General features: G+C 46.5%; 1 protein-coding gene across 2 annotated transcripts in view; it reads left to right on the top strand.

Annotated features, from left to right (window-relative positions):
• The window catches only part of DDRGK1 (DDRGK domain containing 1), a 33,970-nt gene that overhangs the window by 9,512 nt on the left and 2,717 nt on the right, over positions 1 to 21,741 (top strand). Inside the window, exons 3-7 of one of the 2 annotated variants that reach the window (XM_035101173.3) lie at positions 503 to 609; positions 2,770 to 2,871; positions 12,015 to 12,137; positions 16,061 to 16,099; positions 20,350 to 20,406. In XM_035101173.3, coding sequence (XP_034957064.3) covers positions 503 to 609; positions 2,770 to 2,871; positions 12,015 to 12,137; positions 16,061 to 16,099; positions 20,350 to 20,406 — 428 coding nt within the window. The remainder of the gene's footprint in view (positions 1 to 502; positions 610 to 2,769; positions 2,872 to 12,014; positions 12,138 to 16,060; positions 16,100 to 20,349; positions 20,407 to 21,741) is intronic. The other variant, XM_088660671.1, reaches the window with a different exon arrangement.

The raw sequence follows: 21,741 nt of genomic DNA, 5'->3' as shown, positions 1-21,741 counted from the left end.
TCCACTGTATCGTGAGTCATGATGCGTGTGTGTGTACTATGCAGAAATCATGGTGGGGGGGGAACCGTGAAGCCGGCCAAGGCCTCTGCATAGCTCCATCCCTATTTCAGACATCATAATATATTGGTATTTTTTGCAATGTTTAGCTGGTGATATATCATGATGTCGAAAACCAGGTATTGCCCAGCCCTAACGCCAATATTTTCTGTGTTAAGATAGATTCCCCTCCAACCGGCTCAAAAGGTTCTCTCAGGAGCTGGCAATAAATATTCATTGTAACAGATGAACAATTTATAACTATCCTATATAAATAGCCTAAAATCAGAATCATTCACACATGAATAGCATCACATCCCAGCCCCCAGGAAAGACTTAAGAAGTTTCCTGAAAGACAGGTAGAAGCCAGCCAGGTTGGCCCCCTGTTGCGCGATCCCTTTGATAATGGGCTCTCTCTCGTTACTTTTTCATTTTCGTGTCTTAATTATTTAATATCCTTATGCAGAGGAGAACGATGGAGCGGAAGCAACTGAATCTCAGTTTTCTGGGAAGGTTGGAGCAAAGAAACAGCGGAAGCTAGAGGAGAAACAAGCCAGGAAGGCTCAGAGGGAGGTGAGTGTTCTCCAAAGTTTGCAAAGCAGGGATAAGGAACTTCAGGCTTACAGGCCAATCGCAGCCCTGCAGGATTCTCCCTTCATGGACCTGGTTTGCTTGACTCCCTCCAACAAGGCATACACCTCACAAGCCTTTATTTGCACCCCAACCATTTTTGCCTGGCTGGAATGTGATACTTGTCTGGATGGGGGATAGAGAGAGGCTTGTGAGTGTGTTTCGTTTCATTTCATTTATTATTATTATTATTATTATCATATTATTATTATTATTATTTTGAAATAAATAAATTTCTGTTTGATTTTCCAAAATATAAACATACAACACAAAAGATTACAAAATCCAAATATCGAGATGACTCTGAATCTCCTTACTTCCCCCCCATCCCTTCCATGGGTCCTATTGATTCTATTTTCAACTGCATATCAATACTTCTCCCATTTTTCATCTTCCTAGATTATCTATACATTCTGTTACATTACAAGTGTGTTTAAAATCCTGCTAATGTTTTGACCTGTTTACAATGATTTTGTATATACATTATAAACATTTCCCATTCTTTTTAAAATTTCTTGTCTTCTTGATATCTGAGCTTCCCAGTTAATTTTGCCATTTTGGCATGGCCCATCAACTTGATTTGCCATTTTTCTCTGGTCAGGACTGTCGCTTCCTTCCATCTCTGGGCTAGTAACTCATTATTATTATTACTATTATTATTATTATTATTATTATTATTTACTGCCCATCTGATCGGGTTGCCCCAGCCTTTCTAGGCGGCTTCTAGCAAAATATGAAAGCACCATAAAACATTAAACATGGAAAACTTCCTTGTACAGGGCTGCCTTTAAATGCATTTATTTCTACGCCACTTTTCACTCAACACAAGTCACAAAGCGCGTCGCAAACAATGAATAACAATAGCAGTTCCAACATGTCATCTAGAATTATTAACAAATCCTCAGTAAAACCATTAAGGGACATCAGTAAAGCAATCACTTTGTCTAAAACGCCATTAACAAGACATCTGGAAAAAAACAAGCTCAACAGCACAACCACAGCAAAAGTCGTATTATAAGACTTGCAAAGCATCACAGCACAAATAACCCATGAAACAATGTTTGCAACATTAGCAAACTAGCAACCAAAAACAAACGAAGCACGGCCGAATTCACATGCTCTCTCTCCCCACCTCCATGACTCATAGTCTTCAACTCAGTTCATAAAAGACACAAGAGATACAATGCCCGTGGCAGCGACTCTGTTTTGAAGGCAAGGTTGGTGGGAAAAGCCCTTGTCTGATGGTCAGCGCCAAGTCTCTTTCCCCCTGGAAATGAAAGGCAATGAGTCTGTGCAGAAATTAGCCCATGTTACAAAGGTAAAAAAAACAAAATGCCTTTGGGCCAGCGGCAGTCTTTCAGCCTCGCCTGCCTTGTTGTGAGGATGAAATGGGGAGGAAGAGAGCCATGTGTGGCAACTTTGAGCTCCTTGGAGGAAAGGTGGGGTATAAATGCAAAAAAATAAATTAAATAAATAAAGAGGGGGCAGAGGTTCTTTGCCAAGGGGGCGGGGCCACGACTGAGAAGGCCCCGGGGTGGGCCAACACCTAGGAAGCACCCAGAGGGCTTTCTGATTACAAGAACCAACTGAGAAGGTTGATATGGGGAGAGGTGATCTTCTGGTCAAGGTTGGAGAAGCAAGGGCTGGGTGTGGACCCTCAGACCTTCTCCCCTGGCCCTTCAAAGCGACACACACACACACATCACAAGCCCTGCTTGTCTCGCCAAGTGGTTTTGCCTGCCTGGAATGTGTCCTTGGACTCTGGCCATGTCTCTTGCTGGGATGGAGGCGTGTGTGTGAGTGTGCCTACAGACTAGCCCTTCACAAAGGTCACATTTACGTTCGTGGCTCCGCCTCCTTTTGCCTCTGGCCCTGCCCACCGATGGAATGCGGCCCTCGGGAGGTTGTTCAGAAGGGAAGCTGGCCCTTGTGCCAAGAAAGGTTCCCTCCCCACTCCTGTCTGATGTACTTGGGTCACATGCCCTACATACGTGTGTGTGTGTACGTGTGTTAGGTGGCTAGGTAGCAGGTAGATGCGCTTGGCCTGCAAACTTGCCAGAGAATAACACTCACTTTTTTCTCCCCGCTCCCCAATTTCCAAAGGCCGAAGATGCGGAACGGGAGGAACGGAAGAAGCTCGAGCAGAAGCGAGAGGAGGAGCGTCGCAAAGAGGACGAGCGACTGCGCCTGGAGGAGGAGAAGCAGGTGGGCTCTGCCGTGGGGCGAAAGGATTGGGATTTGAATTCAGAAATGTCCCACGTGGGGACCTGGTGCGAAGACATCAGATAGTAAACCACCACGGAGGAGGCTGCTACGCCACCAGGAGCTTTCTGGAGAAAAGGCAAAAATATAAATATAGAATGCATCTTACACAGGGGTTCCGTTTCAAGGGTTCCATGTATCCATGCAACCTTGGCTTGGCTAGCTGGTTGGGGGGGGGGGGGGAGAATGCTCCGTACTGCTGACGTAAAGCTTTTGAGCTCTCTGCCTTGCTTGTGGGGCGATAGGTGGGGAGACCCGCCTAGCGTGCTGACTCCGGAAGGTCAGGGATGCTCACACAAGATGAGCCTCGCGAGAGCATCCCACAGCCAACGGGCTGAGCCTTGAAGCTTTCTCCGTAGCTTGGATTTAACTTGCGCACTTTCAGCCAGCCGGCCTTCCAGTTGCACATGGTTGAAATTGCACAAGTCAAATGCGCCCCTAAGATGTGATAGTACTGCGATATGTGCCATAATTTTAATTGGCGGTGGATGGCTTCGAAAGAGGATTGGAATTATTATTATTATTATTATTATTATTATTATTATTATTATTAGCTGCCCTTCATCAGATTTCAGGGCAGTTCACAAGATAAAAATAGAAGGTAAAAGCACAGATAGTTAAAACAGAAACAACAAAAACAATACCCCCTCCCACTAAAACACATTTAAAAGGCTGTAGAATATTAATCAGCCCAAGGCCTGGTTAAAGAGGAACGTTTTGCCTGGCACCTGAAGATATATAATGAAGGCGCCAGGCAAGCCTCCCTGGGGAGAGCATCCCACAAATGGGGAGCCACTGCAGAAAAGGCCCCGTTCTTGTGTTGCCACCCTCCTGACCTCTCGCAGAGAAGGCACATGAAGAAGAGACTCAGAAGATGAACGCAGAGTCTGGGTCGGATGCTAGCTACTAGTTCCAATGGCTATGCTCTGCCACCGCTCTGGAGCACCTGCTGGTGGGAATCACAGGTAGAAGATGCAGAAGCACGGAGAGTTCTGTTGCACCCGGGTCCTGTTTGTGGGCCTTCCCACAGAGATCTGGCTTTCGAGAGTAAGACCAAGAGGTTGGACTACATAGGCCCCCTTTGTCCCAGTCGCTTCTTCAAAAACTTCGTATACGTACAGCCAGGCCAGCACTTCATAAGTTGGGAGACACTAAAAAAAGGGGTTGCTGTTGCTGCCGTTGTTCTTTGTGCAACGCCTTAGGGTTTGTTTTAGGTGCTTGATTAAAAAGTAACACGCCGGCTCACAATCTTAATAGAAATGACACACAAGATAAAAGGGAACAGGGGGAGAGAGAGCGCGCAGGAGCATATTCAGGGCACCGTTTCCTCATCAAGTTATATAAATGCATGCAGTTACAGAGGTTTCGTAATACCCTCAAAATGCTTCGCGTCTGCAGCCCTGCAAAAGAAGATCCTTCTTACTCTCACGTTGCAAATGGGGGCAGGGGGGAGGCTGAGAAAGAGTGGGTTGTGTGAAATCGTCTGGCAGGTTTATGAGCGAGGTGTGATTGTATTGGGCACTTCCTGCTCTCAGCTCAGTCTTTGCCTCTGTGCTGCAGCAGGCCTCTAAGACAGTGTTTCTCAACTTTTTTTGGGCCAAGGCACACTTGTTCCATGAAAAAAATCACGAGGCACACCACCATTAAAAAAGTTAAAAAATTTAACTCTGTGCCGCCCTATATTGACTACCGTGTTCCCCCCTTTTTAAGACACCGTCAGGGGATGTCTTATTTTTTTAAAATTTATTACTGTTTTTATTACAGTACTTGTATTACAACTTGTGGCGGGCTGGACCGTGTGTGTGTGTGCGCGCACACACACACACACATACGCCCATGCCTTCCCTTCCTCCCCGCGTTCAGATGGAGCAGGCTGGGCTGGGGAGGGGGCACCCCGTCGACACTGGGTCTCAGCTTGCGCTGAGGGGCTGCAGCCACCCTGTCAGGAAGGGCCCCTATCCCGGGGTGTCCATGACCGTACTGCTAATGTGCCACTGCCAAGCAGCACAGAGGAGTCCTCCTCCTCCCTCCTCGCAGGCTCTCTGCTCCGCGGCGCTGCTGGGCTCTCCGAGCGTTCTGCGCTGCAGCAGCCGCCGGTTCTGGGCTGCGGAGAGAGCAGGCAGGGCGAGCACGCGCAACCTGCAGGAATTGATGCACTCCCGTCTGCGGCGCGTGCAAATGCAAATGGCCCGGGAGGCCTGCCTCCGCTAGGTCGGGTCTCCACACAAGGCGCCTTCGCCGCCGTAGCTGCAGGCTTCCCGCGGGGGCCGCCTGCAAAGCGCCGCGCCGAGGCTCCCCGGGAGAAGGCGCGCAGGGGCTGAAGCCGGAGGCAGCGAGGGGCAGATTCCGGCCCCGGTGATGTCAGGCCTCCCCATGGGACCGGGGGGGGGGGATCTCGCTCAGCTTCGTCACTCTCCCGGACAGCAGCAGCAGCGAGAGGAGTGCACGCTCGGCCCTGGCGTCACGGCCTCGAGCGCAGGCTGGGGAAGAGGAGGCGAAGGAGGCGCGCTCAGTGCGGTGGGGGCTGAGGCATGGTGGAGTGCCCCGAGCCTCTGGGAGCCGGCAGGAGGAGGAGGAGGCTTGCCGGGTCGTCACCCAGCAGCACGCACAGAGCACCCCGAGCCTCCGGCAGCCAGCAGCAGCAGCACCAATCCCAGAGGCTCGCTGCACACCAGCCAGCCCCTCGCGGCACAGTAGTGTGCCGCGGAACAGCGGTTGAGAAACGCTGCTCTAAGACACCTTAAATTTCATGTGTGGGTGTTTGTACACCCACCCACATATATATATTTTACATATATACAGTGGTGCCTCGCTAGACGAATTTAATTCGTTCCACAGGTCTTTTCTTATAACGAAAAATTCGTCTAGCGAATCCCATAGGAATGCATTGAATTTTTTTTGAATTTTTTTTGCCCATAGGAACGCATTAATTGAATTTCAGTGCATTCCTATGGGAAACCGTGATTCGCTAGACGAATTTTTCGTAAAACGCATTCGTCTAGCGAGGCAACCTCCGCTAGAAAAAACCTTTTGTTAAGCGGAAATTTCGTTAAGCAGGGCATTCGTTAAGCGAGGCACCACTGTATATACATATATATTCTTTTCAAACCCGAACGTCTAACGAGGCTTCTCTGGCCACGATTTGGTTTTCGGACTTTTGGAAGTCGAACGGACTTCCGGAATGGATTCCGTTCAACTTCCAAGGTACCACTGTACTGTATATGTTTATACATACATACACAAACATATAGAAACAGAGAGAGGGAGAGAGAGAGAGAGAGAGAGGAGAGAGAGAGAGAGAGAGAGAGAGAGAGAGAGAGAGAGAGAGAGAGAGAGAGAGAGAGAGAGAGAGAGAGAGAATTGCATAGATGTTTACTAATGCCAAGCAGCATTGGCATGGGAAATTGGGGCACTTAAGGCTTGCACAGAGCTGAGAAACACACACACAGGAGTAAGGCCTTTGGTCTAGTTAGTATTGCCTGCACGGGCTGGCAGCAGCTCTCCAGGGTTTCAGGTAAGGGTCTTCCAGCCCCACCTTCAGATGCTGGGGGTTGAACTTGGGACCTTCTGCATGCCTACGGATTCTTTGCCACTGAGCTACAGACCCCCCCCCCCTACGCCCCTTGTTCTTCACGTCCCGCATGGGCAGGCAGTCTTCCCCTTCGTCTCTCAACCCCCACCCCCAGTCAGACAGCAGCTGCAGCACCAGCCATATTTCATGGATTCAGTATATTTTACAGGACAGTATAATGTGTGCGAGAGGGTGCCCTCGGTGCAAGTGTACACGAACACATGGGATCGGGCAGGTGGCTCTTCAAAGCCAGTGGCAGCTGACCTGACACTCGGCAAATGTTGTTGGACTACAACTCCCATCATCCCTGACCACTGCCCAAGCTGGGTGGGACTGGTGGGAGTTCCTGCTGGCTTCTTGTGCTCTCTAAGCCCAGTACTGTCTGTTGGTGAAGCAGTATAGAAATGATCCGGATAAATAAAGATTGCATCAACCTGGGACATTCTGCGAGCAAAACCCGTCATTTACCACTAAGCTTGCGACTTAACGGATAAGTCAGCGGGGTGCAAATCGCATAAGGAATGTAGAGATAACTCAATCCGTTTGCAACTGGTAATAAGGTGCAGAAAACTTTAATGCGGAAAACCCGGTTTGCTTTGCCTGAGTTTCCACAGGAGATCGCAGGAATCTCTTGCTTCAAACTGAGCTTTGCATTGCTTATTCTCAGGCTATTTTGTTAACTTCCTCAAAGCAGGGGGGAAATCCCGTTACCAAGCAAAACTAAAGCATTTCCAGGTTCTTCTTTCTTTGTTCACGTGTACAAAAAGCCTCTAACGAACAGTTGGCTGTTTGCAATGTAAAGTTTAGATTCCTTGCTGATTCCAAAGCATAGAAGGGAGGGGGCTAGCCAATAGAAGTGTCAAAGGGAAATTTTGGTTTTCATACATTGCTTCAGCTAAACGTTTTGAAACCTGTTACAGGTAGGTAGCCGTGTTGGTCTGCCGTAGTCAAAACAAAATAAAAAAATTCCTTCCAGTAGCACCTTGGAGACCAACTAAGCTCATGCCAATGACAAACTTAGTTGGTCTCTAAGGTGCTACTGGAAGGAATTTTTTTATTTTCTTTTGAAACTTGTTTCTTGCTTTGAAAAATAAATAAATCAGGCCAGTGGTTCCGAAACGTCACTCTCCTCTCCCCACCACAAACCACTTGAAAATAGTCGAAGGTCTCGGCCAACTATTTGACGATTTTCCTGCCCTGTTTTTAACTGCAAATATATTGCTGCTTCTTTTATTCCTCTATATTGTGCTTTATCGTATGGCAATTTCAATTCCATTGAAACATAGTGGTTCTGGGTAAAGGGAAGTATGGTGTGGGAGGTGGGGCGGCAGACCAGGTAAGGGGCACATGGCACAGACAACTAGTGACTGTGCCGCGCACTCCATTGGGGAGAGGAATTGGGGTCGTCCTATCTGCCTGCCCTCCGGTCTGCGACTGCCTCTTATGAACACTAGGTCGGTCTTGAATAAGACCTCCCTTATCCATAATTTGTTTGTGGTTGAGGAGGCTGCCCTGGTCTGTATTACCGAGACCTGGGTGGGTGAGCAGGGGAGAACTGGTCTCACCCAGCTATGCCCAACTGGGTGCTCTGTCCAGCATCAGAACAGACTTGAGGGTGGCGAAAAGGGAGTTTTTGTGATCCATAGAAATCTTATATATATATATCTCTCTCTCTCTCCAGGATCCCTGTCCACTTCCTGTTGCATTTGGTGTAGGGTAACTGGGACAGATTAGGGATTCTGCTGGTTTGCCGCCTGCCCCTCTGCCTAGCAGTCTCCCTGCCTGAGCTGACAGAGGTGGTATTGAGGATTCCCAGTGTTGGTTCTTAGGGGCTTCAACGTCCATCCCAAGGTGGTGGTCCCAACATGTCATTGGCCTGACTCATGTGGCAGGCCACACTCTGGATCTCGAGATTGTTCAGAAGCTAATCTGAAAGCGGGGGGTGGGGTGGGGGTTGCATCCGTCACTTGTCATGGCTGGATCACTTCCTGGTGAGATTTAGGCGTTCAGCAACTTTCCCTCCACTGCAAAGGGAGATGGCCCACCCTCAGAGGTTGATGGAGCCAGCTGACTTGGGCTAGTGATACAATCACCCAAGTGTCCTCTCCTGCTTCACAGGGCCCACTTGGGTAAAGGTAAAGGACCCCTGGACGTTTGAGTCCAGTCAAAGGCGCCTATGGGGTTGCGGCGCTCATCTCGCTTTCAGGCCAAGGGAGCCGGCATTTGTCCACAGACAGCTTTCCGGGTCATGTGGCCAGCAGGACTAAACCACTTCTGGTGCAACGGGACACCGTGACAGAAACCAGAGCGCACAGAAACATCGTTTACCTTCCCACCTATTCATCTGCTTGCACTGGCGTGGTTTTGAAATGCTAGGTTGGCAGGAGCTGGGACAGAGCAACGGGAGCTCACCCCATTGTGGGGATTCGAACTGCCGACCTTCTGATTGGCAAGCCCAAATAGCTAACTGGTTTAAATCACAGCGCCACCCGCGTCCCATATGCCTTGGCATATACCGGAGGTCAGGGCAATGAAACAAGCCCGGAGACAGCTTGGACACATTTTCAGAAAAACTAGACAAATGCAGTCAGACACCAGGGAGTGCTCAATATCTGCCTGCTCCGTGGCAGGGAAGGCAATGCAGCAAAGAAATGCCACCTGGCAGAAATTTTCTGGGTGGCATGGGCCCTTTTGCCCACTGTTATCAATGGTAGCTCGCTGTGACTTATTTGCAAAGCATTTTAGAAATAAAATCACTTGGACCCACCAAGACCTTGACTCTACTGTTTTGGCAGATGAATCTCAAGAGGAGTTCAGAGCTCTACCTAGTTCTGTTGTTTCGATTAAGTTTCAATTAGCATGGCTCAATGGCATGGACAGGAGGGCATGGTTTGGACTGGGCAGGAATCTGTGCCCTCTGCCCTCGTGGCTGATAAAAACTAGCCGGGAGTAATTATTTTGCACTCATTTTCTAGTCTGGGCTTCCAATATTCTTGCATTTTCTTGGTCAGAAAGAAAGGGGAAGGGGAACACTGATTTTGAGCATTCATGCACATCTCACGCAGTCTTTTCCACAGGTCTTTTCTGGCATTTGAAAAAAACCAAAATGTATATTTTTAAATTGCTTTGTTTCCTCTCAAAAGCCCCAGCGGCCCCGATAGATGCTTCCACCCCACAACCGCCCGTTGCTTCAGCATGCAGCAGCCCTGGGAATTTCCCTTTCGCCCGTGGAGTTTTTTTGTTGGAGGAAATGGTTTACCACGGACACCTGATCAGCGAGAGCAAATATCTCACGTTGCAGAGCTTCAGCTCCTTGTGCGCGGCACGTGATGTGCTGCTGCCAAAAAGCCTCCCTTGTGTTATACACACTCCCCGGGATTTTTTTACATGCAAACCCAATTTTATATCAATAACATTTGGATGCAGCTTATTGGTTTGAAAGGAGAATAAAGGCTCTTAACAAATTGTGCAGGCATTCCCTTGATCTACTGGCCTGGCTCTCCTGTTTTAATTGCCGTCTACTTTTAATTGCAGGGATGGGAAACTTGCTGTGGCCCCAAGGTAGTGTTAGAAGCCAGCTCCCATCAGCGCCAGCCAGCATGGCCAATGGATCTTGTCAGGGATGGTGGGTGTTGGAGTACGGAAGCAACTGCAGGGCCTCAAGTTCTCCATCTTTTGTCTGTTGCAGTGGGATTTACTGCGTGTTTTAATTGTGGGTGCTTAAATCTTTGTGTATCTGGTTTCTATAGCTTGCAATCTGTTTAGAAAGCTGTTTGGGCGGTATATAAAATAATTTTCTCATGTTCCCCCACCAAGAGGGAAACCTAGATGATCCAGGGTCTGGAAACCAAGCCTTATGAGGAACAGTTGAGGGAGTTGGGTCTGTTTAGCTTGGAAAAGAGGAGACAGAGGAGATAGGATAGCCATCTTCAAATATCTCAGAGACTGTCAAATGGAAGAGGGAACAAGCTTGTTTTCTGTTGCTCTGCTCAAACCATTGGCTTCATGTTACAAGAAAGGAGATTCCCATTAAACATCAGGAAGAACTTTCTGACGGTAAAAGCTGTTTGACAGTGGAACAGACACCCACGAGAAATGGTGGCCTCTCCTTCCTTGGAGGTTTTTAAGCAGAGGTTGGATGGCCACCTGTCATGGATGTTTTAGCTGAGATTCCTGCATTGCAGGGCGCTGTACTATCTGATCCTTGGGATCTCTTCCAACTCTACAATTCTATGATTTTAGAGGTTGGTTGTGCCATTGGAACAGAGTTTGCATCTTTGTGGATTTCAGAAATGAACTTGCACTCTTGCACCAAATCGTGGTCAAATCTGATAACTGGGGGGATGGGAATGATATCTTGGCTTGAGGGGTGGGGATTTCCTCTTCTCTGCGAATGATTAGAGACGGTCTCATGCAAATTGGCAGTGCTGTTTTGTCTATAAGACTGTTGGTTTCCCTTTTGGTCTAAGCCAGCGCATGGTGGTGAGCAGTTCTAGAAACAGAACTTCTCAAGAGGCAGCTTGCTAAAATGAAGAGTTCAAAACAGAGGAGGGTTCTCTGGAACTGTCTCCCCCGCCTGCCTCTCCCCTTGGTGAACTGGAGCACTGTCCCCTTGGCAAGGTAAGCAGGAGTCGTGTCGATGAGAAATCCCAGGGAGCTGCCTTAAATCAAGTCATATCCGTGGTCCATCTAGTTTGGTCCTGCTCACGCTGACCAGTCATGGCTCTCCAGGGTGGCAGGCAGGAAGTCTCTCCTAGCACCACCTGCAGATGTTGAGAATTGCACCCGAGACCACCTGCCACGGCCCTTTTGACTGCATTGCTTTGCTTTTCTGAGCCCTTTCCCTTACTGCCCTGTCACCTTGCTGGAAATCGAAAAGAGGTTTCCTCCGAGTTCTTTTTAAAAAATAACGAAAAGTTTATTGAATTTCCTTTTTTTTTTTACAAATTGACTTCAAATTATTAAATAGCTTCATGTATTGACTTCCCACCCATACCTCCACAGTGTTTTTGTTTCACAACCTTTTATCCTGTATTACATATCAGACAATCTTCTCTATTGCAGAAATCCCTCTAATACCGTTAAAGTGAGTTTTTAATCTAACACTAGCATTGGCAGCTGGTTGATTTCCCGTTGTTTTACAGCAATCCGTTTGATTCATTGTGACTGCTGTTGTTCGTTTGATTAGCCGCTTGCTACCACCAAGGTTTTATAATCTGCATTGTTTTAAATTCTGCTTGATTGGTTTTTGACTATAATCTTTTACAAGTTTGGGGCTTTTTTTGTATTTGGATCTGCGGCGTTTGAATTTGTGCGAGCCGCCTCGAGCCCCAGGATCTGGGGGAAAGGCGGGATATAAAAAAGTATAACACTACTAATATAAAGGATGTCTCCCAAGTGACTGGCCGCCCGTAAGCCGTCCTGAGGTGGGTCCAATTGGCAAGATGCGCTTTGCAAAAATGTAACAATGCACCATTAAATAATGCAGTTCTGTCTTCCTCCCCTCGCTTTGCAGGAAGAAGAAAAGAAGAAGACGAAAGAGGAAGAGGAGAAGCGGGAATATGAGGAATACCTGAAGCTGAAGGAGAGTTTTGTGGTGGAAGAAGAAGGAGAGGATGAAGGCATGACTGAAGAAGAGGTAGGTTTGGCTGGGCTGGAGCGCAATGACCGGCTTGAGGGATGGTTGTAGGTGCTTCTCTTGAATAGATACAAAAGGTTGGATCCAGCTATGGCAGACACCTGATTAGACTAAGTCGCACATTTCAGTGGTCTACCTTGAGTCTTGACTTTGCTGACTTCACCCCAAAGACTTAAGGGCTCAGAAGGCTTCTCTTTTTTAAAATAAATATATTTATTGATTTTTTTCAACAATACAACATAAAAAAACAAAACAAGAAAAACACTATACATACACAACATAAGCAAATATCAACATTACAACAAAAAACAAAAATATTTCCAATCAATCTTATATCACATATCTTTGTCAACTTCCTCCATTCCCTCCCAACTACGTTTCTATATATAATTTTCTTAATACTTTCCAGATCTTGATTCCAATCTTTTTAATAATTATTTAAACCTATTAATACTCTTAATAACTTATCCATACAATAAATCTCTTATACTTCTCTTAAAATATAAACCTATTCTAATTAAATCTTTAAAAATCAATACCATAATAACACTTAACTAAATCTTAATACACAATACACTTAACTAACACTCTTCTACAACCTCCTTTTACTTCCAAATCTGTAGCTAAATACTGCTAATCTTACAATTCTTCTCTAAATAAACTTTAAATTTCTTCCAATCATCTTCCACCGATTCTTCCCCCAGAAGGCTTCTTTTTCCAGGTGAAATCCGTGTACGTCAGAGAGGGTCGCGGCACGTCAGCCGCGGAAGGTGGAATGATTAGATTGCCAGAGGACATGATGCCAAAGACCCCCATTTAGATGAAGAACTACGGCACGTTAGGAAGAAGTCAGGTTCCTAAAAGCAAAGATACATAAGAATCAATCAAAGTGACTCCCAGTTAGTGCTGGCATTTCAGCCAATGGGTCAGTTGAATAGTGTTAATTGGACGGTCGGCCGACCCACTTGTTATTTGGCTGCAGTCCAGTATTATCAGATATCCCCCAAAACGTCACTGTCTCAGTTGCGACAATCATTCTCGGCTTAGTAAACCAGAATTTATGAAGCTTAGGAGTAAGTGTCTTCCCGCGGCAGGCAGGCTTCTTTGTGAATATCCTCGCTTGCGTGACGCCCGGTTTCGTCCAAAGCAGAGAACTTTCCCCTAATGTCAATTAACAAATAGGATAATGAGCCAGGATAAGACGCTCCTTGAGTGATCCTTGGGCACTGGGCAGCCTTAATCTATCTTATTTTGCAGGGCTGTTGTGGGACTCTGTAAGGAGGTAATAAATTAAATGGTTACATGTCTTTCAACAAAAAACAACTATTTCTCTGTAATAATATAATTGCTTTTTTTTAAAAAAAATGAAATAGCAGTATCGCTGCACAATAACTGCTATCTGCCTTTTGGTTTGTAACTGACACTCAGACCTCTTCATAATTTTATTCTTCGTTGATGTCATAATGCTAAATTGATTTTTTTTATAAGAAAACATATATTTTGATAAAACACTGTGATTCTTTTTGAGATTCCTGCGTTGCAGGGATTTGGGGTAGATGACCCTTGGGGTCCCTTCCAACTCTACGATTCTATGATTTGACTGGCTAGTGGAGAAATCTTTTTTGGACTGGTCAGATACCCAGCCCTTCTCTCACCGGCTTCTGCTTAGGCTGTACGTCGGTCTAAAAAAAAAAATCACCAGGAGCACAGAAGGTTCAGGATTCAACTCCGTAGAGTCTTAGTAATTCAGTGCCTGCTGCCGTTGAATCATTAAACAAAAGGCACAGTGTCAGCCCAAGTCTCTTTCATGTCGATTGTTGCAGCCCATCAATGCCGCCAGCTGAATTCTGCTCTTGGGTGGAACATGAACAGACTGTGCTGGAAGTGAGGGTGTGAAACAATTTCCTCTATTAAGAGCAAAAACAATCTTGAGTAGGTGGCAACCTTCTAAGGCAGGCATAGGCAAACTCGGCCCTCCAGATGTTTTGCGACTACAACTCCCATCATCCCTGACCACGGGTCCTGTTAGCTAGGGATGATGGGAGTTGTAGTCCCAAAACATCTGGAGGGCCGAGTTTGCCTATGCCTGTTCTAAGGTCATGTCGCATGAATTTTCATTTTCTCTTGTGCCAAAGTGTGTGTTTTTTTTATTGCAAGCTTATGGATCAAGTGATAGTCCTTTTCCCATTGTTTTATTTACAAAGGGTGATGGCCAACATAGTCCTACTCAGAGTAGACCCACTGAAATTGGTTGGCGTAAGTGTGACTGCATTGGATTTCACCCAAAGATATTCAGTGCTGTTAGAATATTTATGATACCAAAAAAGTGCAGACCACTTAATACCTCCTGCATTTACTAAGTTCCCTATGCCAAATTAGAAAAAGTGATTCGACCCCACCCCAAGGTGATGATACCCTACGGTCTTTTGGTAGCTTGCGAAATAGACTTGCCATCTTTGATGAATTCCGTTATTTTGCAAACAGTATTTTGGGGCAGGGATGAGCCAGTCTGGTTCATAAATATCTATCATGTTAGATTCCAGAGTAGCTTTATTTCTCCTCATTTTGTCGTTGACCAATAACATTTTGGCTGGTACATATTTCTAAACGCATATATCAGGCATAATAAAAAAATAAAATAAATGTAAGTGTTACAACTGCTGCATTTTTAGCACTTAGGCTGCAATTCTCTGCCCAATTACATGGGAATAAGTCCCATTGAACTCACAGTTACTTCTGAATAGACACCTTTGCCCTATAGATTCTGATCCAAATTAATGGCTACCAATATGGCTACCAGGATGATATCCTCTTTTCTTAAAAAAAAAATCTATTTAATGCAGTTTGGTTTTTTTAAAAAAAGCATGTTCATACAGTAGTTACAAGGAGCTGTCCTTAAAAAATGTCATATAGGATTTTGGTGCTCTCTTTTGTGTCTGTCTAATTTCATTTTTTTTAAAAGGAAGAAGTCAGTTGAGTACATAAACAGACAAAAAAAACCTTGAGCCTGCTCCAAAATAGTGGCGTGATTTGGTGGCCGTACAATAAGAGTTAAAACATTATGCCTCTGAGCACATGCTCAGTCCAGGAATTTATGGCCGGTGCCAGAACCAAGCCCACAAGGCCTTTCATATGAAAATCCATTCCTGGTCCTCTGTCTCTCTCCCTGCTACCAGCATTATTTACCATCAGTTTTAAACCATTGCTCTTGTTAAACGATGGGGAATCCGAAATCCAGAGCAATATACCCCAAATCATCGGAGAGATATGCCAAGTGGTCTGCCCACCCCTGCGATTGTGTACAGGGGGGCTTTAAAAAAATATATATGCAAAGAGAACGGGAGGAAGTCCCTGCCCCAATGAGCTTACAAACTCACCAGTTGAGGAGATTGCAGAGGGTAGACCGAGGCAAGGGGACTGCAGAGGTGCAGTCACACAAAACTGGGCTTCGGGTTGTGAGTTTTCGGGAGGGATTTGAAGAGGAAGGAGGAGGTGAGAGAGACCATGAGTAAGATTTCGGGGAGGGAGCCCCAGGCATAAGTTCCTAACGAATGCACAGCCGTCTGAAGGCAGCACATTTTTGCGTGGCGCCGTCTACGAAAGTCATGCATGAGCCAATTTCATGGCACATGGAAGCAAGACCTTGTCTCTCGGCGGTGGTGGAAAGCTTTTTAAGCCACTTCAGACAAAATCCACAATAAACCGGGTGATCAGTTGCAGGGCAGAAATTTTTCCGAAAGCAGAATTACCTACCCGGACATTCCTAACTCCAAGGAGGCTACGCATACTTAAGCAATGAGGGCCTTCTGTCCCCGACACGGTTGGCCCTTTGCGTAGAAATCCAGGCAGAGATTGGTTTTATAATCTATTGCTTTTTTCCCCAGCGGCATCAGATTAATAATAGTTTCTTTTGCTGTACCTAGTCCCGTAGCTTCGTATCAGAACTTCTCGACTACATCAAGGTATGTTACACTCCCTTTGCTCTTTCCCTTTAACAATGAATATAATCCCTTTGCGCTGCAGATCTGTTGCTCAACAATCAAAGCGCCTTGCTCTCTCGCATAAAGAGTTGTGTCTCTTGTAAGCTACTTTCTGCACTGCATCTGTAAAATGGGTTCAGCTTGGTCTGCGGCAAAGAGTGCTGCAGTGACTTTCTTCGATACTCTGCCCCTTCGGTCGCTCGTGTTCGTCAGCAGAACTGGGGTCTGTATCTGCCGTTTGCAAGCCCAAACCACAGCTGCAGAACACACTCCTGGTAGTCTCCTTCTTTGGAGGTTTTTTTAAACAGAGGTTGGACGGCCACCTGCCAGGGTTTCTCCAGCTCTGATTTCCTGCATTGTGTGGGGTTGGGCTAGATGACCCTTTGGTTCCCTTCCAAGTGTACAGTTCTGTGATTCTATGAGCTTTGCAGCCTGTGTGCCGGGAGAATGAAAGAAAAAGAAGTGGCAGGAATATGAGAATACAAGCAAGGAAGGGCTAATGGCTTGCAGGGGAGGAAGTTTCAATGACTTGCCCCATTTTGGTCAGACGTATAACCTTCTCTTAATCATTAAGCTCAGGGAAAGCTGGCTTTTACGGTTTGTAGCAGAGGGGCAATGCACAGCACTGATTGGTCAGCATTTGGGACAACAAGCCTTTCTACTTGATAGTGATATTTTTTTAAAAAAGTTTTAAGAAAACGGATTGGGGCATTTGAGGGGAAAACCCAACTCACCCACACAATACATGAAGCACCAAAGAAATGTTTCATTGGATAAGTTTGTCATGAGCTTGGGAATAAAAAATACAACACAGTCAGGCAGCTTTGAAATTGACTTTGGTTTGGGAACTAAAGGCAGGGGGAAGCTGAACTCTGGGGAAATGCACAGACCTTCCTCTTGTTTGTACACACTGTGTATATTTGCGTTAGTGGGTAGGAAAGAGATTTGAAAAGGGCCATTATTGCAATAGTGGGGAACCTGTGGCTATCTAGATGCTGGCGAATTTAGCTCCCGGCATGGCCACTGGTCGTGCTTGATGGTGGGAGGGTGCCAGGTTTCTCAGCCCTGGTTTATCCTTTAAATTGACAACTACGTATTGCAGGGGGGGGGCATTTGCAGAGGAATCCAAGTGAAGTGTGTATGTACTTGTGGCACGGCGCTGTGCGGCAAGGACCATCCAGATGGAGGAATCAACTCTTTCTTCTCAAAAGTACACTTACAAGTTAGGAAAAAGGCATGTCCATCAGTCCTGCATTGCTCAGTGACTCCTAGGTACACAGTGAGGCAGTTGCGGCAACACAGAGGCCTTGCCCCCAACCTCAGCTTCTGTATCTCCCCCACCTGAGCTGTGCGCAAGCAGGTAAAAGCTACACCTGCATGCAACCTGCTTCTGCTCCTCCCGCTTCAATCGTCTCCTGGCCCTCGAAGACAGTAGAGCAGGAGAGGTGTGGAATCATTGACACTACATCAGCCTGACCTCTCTCTCCCACCTGTCCTTGACTCTCCAATCCTGTAGCTTCTCCTGCCTCTGACTCTCATCTCCCAGCCATTACAGGCTCTTCCCAGGCCACCGATCCCTTCTTCCACATCGGTCTCCAACCCCCTTTCTCGCAGTGCCCCCTCATCAGTGTCTAGCCAGTCCCCCGACAGCTTAACACGAGGCCAGGATTCTCATCTCTGCCTCGTATTGTCAAGTTCCTTCCTTTGTGATTCTCCTGTTTCTATGGTGAATGAATCCGTACACCCCACCCCCTGCCCGCTCAAAGCACATTTTACTCGATTAAGGTCACATAAAACCTGTAACGCTGCTTCCCCTCCCTGTTCTTGCCCATCAGGCTTTCAAACCTGAAAGCCTTAAACCACCAAGTTTAGTACTTGAAGCAATCCCTCCCACGCAGCCCAAATGAAAGCAGGAGATCTTGCCTTTCGTCGGATCTCTGCTAACTGAAAGCTTTTCTCAAGAGGAGAAAAAGCAGAGCACAAAACACCAATTCTGGCTTTGGCATTAGCTAGTTGGCAGGACAGCGGCTGTTCGTAAGAAGAGCTCTCTTGGATCAGGGCAGTTGCCCGTCAGCTCCAGCCTCCTGCTCTCACAGTAGCCAGCCAGATGCGTGCGAAAAGCCCGTTCAGCAGGACCTGAGTGCTTGTTCCTCTGAGGCATGAACAGGGTGGAGGAGAGATTGTCGGCACGCATACGCAGACTAAGATTGCTTGGGGAAAACCCTGGAGAGGAAGGGGACTTAGACGGCTGTGGGAAGGCAGTGACCTTCAGTCTTGGAACCTGCTTCATGGGAGCAAGACCTGCTGGAGAGTTGCTGCGCTCATTAGGGCTGTAGTAGTAGTAGTAGTAATGATGATGATGATGATGATAATTTTTTATTTATTTATACCCCGCTTATCTGGCTGGGTTTCCCCAGCCACTCTGGTGGCTCCTAACATAATATTAAATAGACAATAAAACACGAAACATTAACGACTTCCCTAAACAGGGCTGCCTTCAGATGTCTTCTAAAAGTCAGGTAGTTGTTTTTGACATCTGATGGGAGGGTGTTCCACAGGACGGGTGCCACCACCGAGAAGGGCCTCTGCCTGGTTCCCTACAACCTCACTTCTCGCAGGGAGGGAACCGCCAGAAGGCCCTCGGCGCTGGACCTCAGTGTCCAAGCTGAACGATGGGGGTGGAGACACCCTTCACGTATACTGGGCCGAGGCCGTTTAGGGCTTTAAAGGTCAGCACCAAACTTCGTCACTCTTGTGCAGATCACGTTTTTGCTAATAAAGAGTTAACTCCAACGTGCACAGTGTGATTTACTGCCGGCTAGCTCCTCACACGCCTGCTCCCTATCACCAACCTGGTCAGCAATCTGGCTGCAGCTTTATGAGCCAGTTGAAGTTTCTGAGCCCTTTTTAAAGGCAGCCCCATGTAGAGCAGGTTGCAGTAATCCAAGCGGGGTGGAACTAAGGCATGTGCTGGCACATCAGACATCTCAAGGAACGGGCTCAGCCGGCACACTAGCTTTAACTGTGCCAATTCACTCCTGGCTACCGCAGAGACTTGAGTATCCATGCTCAGGGCTGAGTCCAGGAGCATGTGCTAACTGCAAGCCTCAGGAGGAGTCTTGCGCCACCCAGCACAGGCTGAATCCCTATTCCCTGTTCTGCCTTACACGACTGACCAAGACTTTTGATTTCGTTCACCCTCATCCAGTCCACCACGGCTGTTGCTGTGCAGGTGACTATGGGCTGCCGGGAGCGGGCAGGCAGGATCCTGGCTGCGTCGTTCTGGCAGAGCTGGTGCCCAGCTGAGCAGGACCGCAGTTGGCATTCTTCCCCTTAATCCCTTTAGAAGAAGATATGCAGAACCCTGGCAGTTCCAAGCTCTGAGAACTGGTTTTCATGGACTGGTTCCAGTTCAGTATGTTCAGTCCATAATGCTCAGTTCTCTAGCTCGGCTGCATCTGACTTCATAACTTGGGGACTTGGAAAGGCTGGCCTTTATCCGATGAGATGGGTTTATTGTTTACACACTGTACATTTCCCTTTCCTTTTTTAAGGACTGCTGTTCACATTGGTTATTGTTTTTTAGCCAACTTTGCGTTTGGAAAAGTGTCTGTAGGGATAATAATCTTACTGTGCCCAATGTAAAATTTGGGCTGTTTTCCACTGAGTTGCAATTACTGCTCATGCTGCTGAGATCAAGCAGAAAACCATTTATTTTGACAAATGTACAGTGGTACCTCGCTTAACGAATGCCCCGCTTAAAGAAATTTCCGCTTAACGAAAGGATTTTTCGAGCGGAGGTTGCCTCGCTAGACGAATTCGTTTTATGAAAAATTTGCCTAGCAAATCGCGGTTTCCCATAGGAATGCATTGAAATTCAATTAATGTGTTCCTATGGGGGGGGGAATTAAAAAAAAATCAATGCATTCCTATGGGATTCGCTAGCCGAATTTTTCGTTATAAGAAAAGACCCGTGGAACGAATTAAATTCGTCTAGCGAGGCACCACTGTATTTACATTGGTATCATCAAAAAATATTCAGCGGCATTAATCTTGGATAGCAAATAATAGTTTCTTTAGCAATATTTATCATTTCTGTCAAAACTAAATTCTCAAAATCTTTCACCATAATATAGTACTGTATGTACCCAAGTCCAGTTTGTGTTAAAATAAAGCTGCAAAATGTGCATTGTTTGACTCGCTAATTTCAGCTGTTTGCCTCTTCCTCATAGAGTGCCAAAGTGGTTCTTTTGGAGGACCTGGCCTCCCACCTGGGCATCAGGACACAGGTACGTGTTTGCAGGCCAGGCCACAGCATCAGCAACAGAGACACCGCCAATCCCATCCATATGTTTTGACACCAACCTCATGGAATGGTGTCCTATTAGGACTGCATATGCTCGCCGTTGACAACCAGCGACATTCACTGGGGGAATGCGCTACCCTGTGTTATCACAGCACAGGGGAAGGGTTCCTGAATGTAATGAGAAAATTTGACACAGTAAATGAGAAAGCCCTAAATCTAGGATTCTCGCCAAATGCCACTCTTGCTGTGGATTCTGCAAAAACCAACAAAAATGTGCGCCATTGCATCTGGGATACCTAGTTGCAAAATTATATAAGTGCAGCTTCTATTTTTCAACTTTTAGAAGCAGGGCAGGATCTTCTTCTTGGTGATCATCTGATCCATCTGACTATTCCAAAATTTAGGAAAGCATTTAGGTAAAGAGACCCCTGAACTAATTAGGTCCAGTTGTGACCGACTCTGGGGTTGCGGCGCTCATTGGCGTTATTGGCCAAGGGAGCCAGCGTACAGCTTCCAGGTCATGTGGCCAGCATGACAAAGCCGCTTCTGGCGAACCAGGGCAGCACATGGAAACGCCATTTACCTTCCCGCTGTAGCGGTACCTATTTATCTACTTGCACTTTGACGTGCTTTCCAACTGCTAGGTTGGCAGGAGCTGGGACCGAGCAATGGGAGCTCACCTCATCGCGGGGATTCAAACTGCCGACCTTCTGATCGGCAAGCCCTAGGTTCAGTGGTTTAACCCACAGCGCCACCCACATTTACCCAGGCTAAATTAAATGTGCTTCCATCTGCAGTACTGGAGGGTACGGTAGTTACAACGATGCTATACAGTGGGCGCTTATGCCCCTGTCAAACAGAGAAAATAGAAAATGTGGAACATGTTTTATTGCATGTCCTGTTCTTCCTATTGTGATATCCGCCACCATTTCACTAATCCAATTTTACAAAGTATACCAGGCAGATCTGAAGTGTTTTATATTGATTATCTTTTGGCTAACCAGTCTCCCAAGATTACCGCCAAGGTAGCTAGTTTTTGTGTGGCAGTGATAGCTTGTCGGCGCAGGACCTTGTCCTGACTTTAAATTGCTAACACCTTAAGTTGCTCCTCGTCATTAAATTATAATTGCTTTATAGTTCTCCCATCTGTTTTTATATTCTGCATTGTTTTTAAATTCTGTATTTAATATTGTACTTAATGTATCATACTGTGTTTTATGTATTTTCCTTTCTTCCTACCTTCTCAACATGTTATTGATTGAAATAAGTACATTTATAGGCATTCCTCTTCACCTTTAATGTATGCTGATGTGTAAGA

Source organism: Zootoca vivipara, chromosome Z1 (genome assembly GCF_965207765.1).
Source record: "Zootoca vivipara chromosome Z1, rZooViv2.hap1.1, whole genome shotgun sequence".
NCBI classification, from domain to species: Eukaryota; Metazoa; Chordata; class Lepidosauria; order Squamata; family Lacertidae; genus Zootoca; species Zootoca vivipara.
The sequence above is the reverse complement of the archived record's forward strand: the minus strand, read 5'-3'. Positions and strand labels throughout refer to the sequence as shown.